The sequence below is a fragment of the Balearica regulorum genome, chromosome 4, assembly GCF_011004875.1.
Source record: "Balearica regulorum gibbericeps isolate bBalReg1 chromosome 4, bBalReg1.pri, whole genome shotgun sequence".
Taxonomy (NCBI): Eukaryota; Metazoa; Chordata; class Aves; order Gruiformes; family Gruidae; genus Balearica; species Balearica regulorum.
Genome location: NC_046187.1, coordinates 71,326,196 through 71,332,509, shown reverse-complemented (window position 1 = coordinate 71,332,509; position 6,314 = coordinate 71,326,196). Strand labels below are relative to the sequence as shown.

General features: G+C 51.0%; 1 protein-coding gene across 1 annotated transcript; it reads left to right on the top strand.

Annotated features, from left to right (window-relative positions):
- The first annotated feature begins 1,459 nt into the window (after nt 1-1,459).
- ADRA2C (adrenoceptor alpha 2C) lies at nt 1,460-4,217 on the top strand. The gene has a single exon (XM_010301717.2). It carries the CDS (start codon nt 1,512-1,514, stop codon nt 2,847-2,849), a length of 1,338 nt encoding a protein of 445 aa, XP_010300019.2. The 5' UTR covers nt 1,460-1,511; the 3' UTR covers nt 2,850-4,217.
- The last annotated feature ends 2,097 nt before the right edge of the window (nt 4,218-6,314 follow it).

Here is a 6,314-nt window from a genome sequence, read left to right as displayed (position 1 = left end):
GTCCAAAGATGTGTCCCTCTGACCCTTCACAGTAGGCACGTAAGACCGGTGGGGATGAGGTGAGCCCATGGCTCCACTACGCACCGGCCTGGGCTGGGAAGGAGCAGTGAGCCCGGTGTGCTCCTTCTGCTCAGTTACCTCAGCTACTGACAGACCAGCCCCTTCCAGAGAAAGTCCGAACAGTGGAAATACTACTATAACTTTCCTCAGCGGTTTCTTTCCCGTATTATGGAGGTTTCTCCGCTTTCACAACTAAAGCCAGACACCCCGAAGAGTTTTCCCTCACTTCCCTCCCAGAGCAAGAGCCATGCGGTGCGGGCTCGCACGTTTCCAGCGCACGTTTCCAGCCGAGAAGCGTGCGGCGGAGAATCAGGCTTTATCCGGACGAGCACCTAACACTAAATGTGTGTTTAAACATCGCCATACAGCCCCAAAACATCCGAGGAGCCCTCGTCCTTCGCGGTCCCCTCAGGGCGCCGACGGCCGGGAACCGCCGCGCGCCTCATGCAGACGGGCAAGGCCGCCCCCTAGCGCGCGAGGCCGGAGCCGCAAGCGGCGACCAGCCCGCCGCCGCCGCACTCCTGGGAAGTGAACTCGGCGCCGCTTCTCATGGCACCGACAACTTCTGCCTCCACCGGCGCGGCCTCCGCGAGGGCCGTTTCCCCTCAGAGTCGCGCGGCGGCGAGGAGAAACACCCGCCCGGCCACCGAGCGGGGTCGGAGGCTGCGGCGGGCGGAGGGGAGCACCGCGGCACCGCGCCGCCGCCCCTCCCGGAGACCGCCACCGCTCGGCACGGGACAGCGCCGCCGCGGGGAGGAGAGGGCAGCCCGGCCGCGCGGCTCCGCCGCTCCCGGCGCGGGAGAAGCAGCAGCAGGCGGCGGCGCTCGGGGCGTTTTTCCCCCCGCTGGGGTGTTCCGCTGAGGCGGGCGCGCCGGCTTCACCTGGCGGGACTGAGCATGCGCGCGGCGGCGGGGCACGCCGCCGATTGGGAGCGCGATGCAAGACTAGGACGGAGCCGCCGGGCAGCCGCGACTTCGCCGAGAGCGCGCTGCCGCGCTGCCGGAGCGGGGCCGCCGGGAGCCGCTCTCCATGGGATTTGATGCCGCCGCCGCTGCTGCTGCCTCGGACCCTGCTCCCTGCGAGGATCCAGCTGCCGCCGGGGACTCCCGTTGGCCGGGCGGTGTCTTCTCCGGAGCCGCGGGCTGCTTTGAGCCGGGCATGACCGGGCGGGCGGCTGGGGCCAGCCGTGCCCCGCTGCCCCCTCGCCGGGGGCCGGGCGGAGGCAGCGCTGCCGCGCTCCCTGCCGCGCCGGGGCGGTGCTGCCCGGCCCTGCCCTGAGGGGCCGGGGGGGGCAGAGGCGGGCGGCTCAGCCGTTGGGAGCCGCGCGGCGAGGCGGCCGTTGGAACGTTGGCGGGGGGCGATGAGGGCGGCGGGGCGGCGGCGGCGGGGCGGCGGGGCGGGACGGGGGTTCCGCCGGGCTCTCTAGGACGCCGGCGCCCCGCACACCCACCATGGATCTGCTGCTGGTGGTGAACACGAGCCTGGGCTCCCCCAACGAGTCCCTGACGCTGCCCCCCTCCTCGCCGTCTTCCTCGGCCCTCCTGCAGCCGCCTTCCCCCTACTCCCCGGCGGCCGTGGCCAGCCTGGCGGCGGTGGTGGGCTTCCTCATCGTCTTCACCATCGTGGGCAACGTGCTGGTGGTGATAGCTGTGCTCACCAGCCGAGCGCTGAGAGCCCCCCAGAACCTCTTCCTGGTGTCCCTGGCCAGCGCGGACATCCTGGTGGCTACCTTGGTCATGCCTTTCTCCTTAGCCAACGAGCTTATGAATTACTGGTACTTCGGCAAGGCTTGGTGTAACATTTACCTGGCGCTGGACGTGCTCTTCTGCACCTCCTCCATCGTCCACCTGTGTGCCATCAGCCTCGACAGGTATTGGTCAGTCACACAGGCGGTGGAGTACAACCTCAAGCGGACCCCCCGCCGGATCAAGGCCATCATCCTCACTGTCTGGCTCATTTCAGCAGTCATCTCCTTCCCACCATTGATCTCCATGTACCGGGACCCTGAAGGAGATGTCTTTCCCCAATGCAAGCTCAATGATGAGACATGGTACATCCTTTCTTCTTGCATTGGCTCTTTCTTTGCCCCCTGCCTCATCATGGTGTTGGTCTATATCCGCATCTACCGCGTGGCCAAGCTAAGGACCAGGACCCTCTCTGAGAAGCGTACGATGCCAGAGGGGTCCTCCCAGACTGAGAATGGCTTGAGCCGCGCTGCTGGGGGCTGCACGTCCCTGAGGATGCAGCTGGGAGAGAATGGACATTACTCAGTGCACCACTGGCGCAAAGCTTCGGAGCTGGAGGACATTGAGCTGGAGGAGAGCAGCACCTCGGAGAGTAGACGGAGGCGGAGCCGGGAGGAGCATCCCCGCAAAAGCAGCAAGAGCCAGTCCTTCTCCTACTCGTATTCCTCCAAGCACTCTAGTAGCCGTCTGTCCCGCTCTAGCAATCGCTCCATGCAGTTCTTCTCATATCGCCGTCGCCGGAAGCGTAGCAGCATCTGCCGTAAGAAAGTCACCCAGGCCCGGGAGAAACGTTTCACTTTTGTGCTAGCCGTGGTCATGGGGGTCTTTGTAGTTTGCTGGTTCCCTTTCTTCTTCAGCTACAGCCTCTATGGTATTTGCCGGGAGGCATGTGAGGTCCCTGAGACTCTCTTCAAGTTCTTCTTCTGGATTGGGTATTGCAATAGCTCCCTTAACCCAGTCATCTACACCATTTTCAACCAGGACTTCCGCAGGTCCTTTAAACACATTCTCTTTAAGAAGAAGAAGAAGAACTTCCGGCATTGAGCTGGAGGGATGGATTTGCCTTGAGCAGGAGCAGAGTTAAAAAAGAAGGAGAATGCTCTATTCTGAAAAGGAAGCGAGGGAAGAGAACATGGGGTTTGGGCTTAAAGAGAGGGAGGAGGGCTCGCCCCCTTGGTGGAACAGAGTGGTGGTATAGGGTACAGGGCTAGTGTCGGGGAAGCTGAGGGCATTCACCGTGGTACAGAAGGCGACACAGTGCTGGAGGAGTGGTGCTGGAGCGCGGATGGGTAAACGGGGAGGGGAGCGATTGTCTTTGAACCCTAACAGAGGGCATGGGGAGTCCACAGAGGAAAATAGGGTAAGACACTGAGTTTGGGAGGCAGTGCGATTTTATGGGCTCTGGAATTTTGTGGGAAAACAAGCAGAGACATCAAGAGGAAAGGATTAAGTGGCAATGATGGTGGAGATTTCAGTATTTATAAATAGAGCAGCTGGGGCCTGCAATGGGCTCATCCCAGTAAGAAATTGGCTTTTACTGCTTATGTGGGGCAAGAAAGTGCAAAGTACCAGGCACTGACAGTCTTTTGAGTTATGAAAGGATTTAAATGTTTGCCAAAAAACCCTAAAGAACAATCCAAACTCTTTTCTAAATAAACCTTTGTACTGTTAAAACCTTCTGAATGATGATTTTACACAGAGCTTAAGTCAAACAGAAAGCATGGGGTTTTCTTTTTCTTTGGAGGGGTCTTTGCATGTAGAGCTGGATGGGAAACATTTTTCCTATCTTCTCATAATTTTTGATTTGTCAGTGGGACAAACCTGGGAGTCTCAGGTGTTTTCATGAAATATGAAAAAGAGCATATACACCCCATGACCTTATTTCCCCCGTTGGATTGCCAGGCAGTGAATTCCTGCTCCATCCCTCTCAGATCAGTGGCCTAAGCACTTTGCTGTCCTGGAGCAGATGGGGGGGGGGGGAAGAATCATTTTGGTGAGCTCACCTAATATTTTCTGAGTTAAAAGAAAAAAGTCGAATTCCCAACCAGCTCAACTTGCATGTGCCCTGGGGAACTTTTTCCCCACTCTTTATAGGTCCCCCTCAAAAAGCTTATCTCAGGGGCTGGATGCATGCTGCTCTCGTTCTCAGACAGGCAGTTGGAGGCAGTCTGCTATGCAGATTTTCAGAGGAAGAGCAATCACCACACCACTAAGGTCTTTAAATCCTTTGTATTTACAGTCTTAGAGCAACTAAATCTTTTCTATTTATTTTTTTAATGAGAAGCATACATTGCAGATTGTCAGTGGTGTATGTGAACAAATCTCAAAAAGAAGGTGCAGCTGTTCCAAACCTTTGATATTAATGCTGCTTTCTTTCCCTTTTCCTGTTTGCATTTCTAGTTTTTGATTTCAGAGGATTGGGGGGAGGGGAGGGAATAGGGGAGAAGAGTTTGACTAGTTATTAAAGCAAACATTTCCCATGGGTTTATAATATGTCATAAACCGTAATGAAGAGAATGAGAGACAGGGACTGGTGTCTTTACATTCACCACTGAATGCATACCGAATGTAAGCCTCAGCTGAGCATTTACATCCCTTCTCCAGCTGTGCTGCTGAAAGGTGTGTATTCTGTTTGTGGGGTAAATACTGCTCCATTTTATGTATATCACTCATTCCATAGGCAGCAGGATTTGGCATCTGCCTCAAACAAACCTTTCCATAGTAAACAGCTCTTTGAAAAACAGAACAAAATCTAATCTCATACGGCAGGCTTCTTGAAACAGCTAAATTGAGTCTATACCTGAGAATCATTAGATATCCCCTTCTTTGCTCCCTCTGTTCTGTCTGAAAGGTGTCTGTAGCCTCTCTTCTTTAAAAATCTCTATGGCACAAGGAGAAATAGAGCAGTCACTCTGCTTCATCAGTTTTTCATAATAAGCATTTGGTTCACTTAACCCTCGAAGAGGAGGTTGTCAGTGGCTAAGATTCCAGTGTTAATTCAACAGAGAATTTAACTTCAGGGCTGACTCAAGGCAGAGTTCTGCTAAAGTATGGATTAGATGATTGCACCAAAGGCATTAGAAGTTTGCTTGATTTCACTAAAGAAACAATTGAGACATTTTCAAATGTCTAAGTCTGTAACTTATTGGATCCTTTCTTGAAATAAGGCTTGGAGTTGTGGAAAGATTGGAATTTTGTTTAAACATCTGCGCTTAAAGAAAGGATGTTAAGACTTATTTTCAGGAGCATCCCTTTGTAAATTACACATGGTTTGGTACAAGTATGTACCTGAGGCAGATAAATAAAGAGACCAAAAAAAATAGCAACCGAGAGGAGGAAATTACAAGCCATTTTCTCTTTTGCAAAATGGAGAATTCTTTTTAAAGTTACATCAAGAAGAGCTGAAACAAGCTCGTATTATTTGTAGGTAACGATGTAGCTAAAAAGTTCAGGTTTGTTTAATCTGAAGAAACTATAGAATTGCCAGAGCAACCAAAGCAACATACGGTACATAGCTACTACCTCTGAGCTACTGGACAGCTTCATTAGAGATACCTATTCCTACTAAGAGGAAGGTCTGCTTTTGTCACTTAATGCTCGTTTAGAGTGGTTTCCCAGTCTGCAGACACAGAGCAGTTTCACTGTCGCACCGCTTTTGAAATGAGATTTGTTGCCTGTAAACACAATCCTTCCCCTTTGTTTTTCCTTGTAGAATTTAAGGAGTTTATGGAAATGAAATTTAATTGACAGTCAGATTTTAGTGGACGTGAAGTATATATGGAATGACTGATGTGCCTTAAAAGTAATTTCTTCACTATAAAATTATCTTGCGGTCATTATAAACATAAAGGAAATAATGTTTCTATTTTTGTTTTGCATTTCCAAATGTCTAAAAGGGATTTATGCAGATACTGAACATCTATGTGCAGCAGCATACTTAAAAACAGGGCATTTTCTGTGGTTTTAATTTATTTCTCATCACAGTTACTCATCTGATTCAATGCCTCAAGAGGATCTTATTTCTTCTGAGCTAGATAAAAAGTAATAGTCATCAATAAAGATGTGCAGTATACACCCCTTTTAAGTGCATTTCCCTCTAAATTAGTGAATACAGAGGATTTCTATAGAAATTGTTTTTAATGTAACTACTGAATATGCTTCAAGGAAGTAAAATGGGGCTGATTTATTTTTTTAATTACGGTGTTCTCTTATTACTTGTAATAGCCGAAGACTGGAATTTGTTTGTAACATATTGTGTAGTGTTAACTTTTCATAAAAAGTTATCATCAGCTCTGCTACTCACACTGTGGTTGTGCTTCCACTTTAAGTCGGCTAATAGCATATTCAGGGAAAAAATAGTGAATGCAGCTTTTGCTTAAAAAAAAGGGAGAAGACATTTTATGTGTCAAATGTGTCCAGTTGTGTCTTTGATCACATGTGATGAGCTGGTTGAAACACTCATTCTTTACTGTTGTAGAAGAACGAAATGTTACTATAAAGCCATATTGA

Bases quoted from the DNA above. Each gene is read 5' to 3' on its own strand.
- ADRA2C (XM_010301717.2), top strand. From the start codon at position 1,512: ATGGATCTGCTGCTGGTGGTGAACACGAGCCTGGGCTCCCCCAACGAG.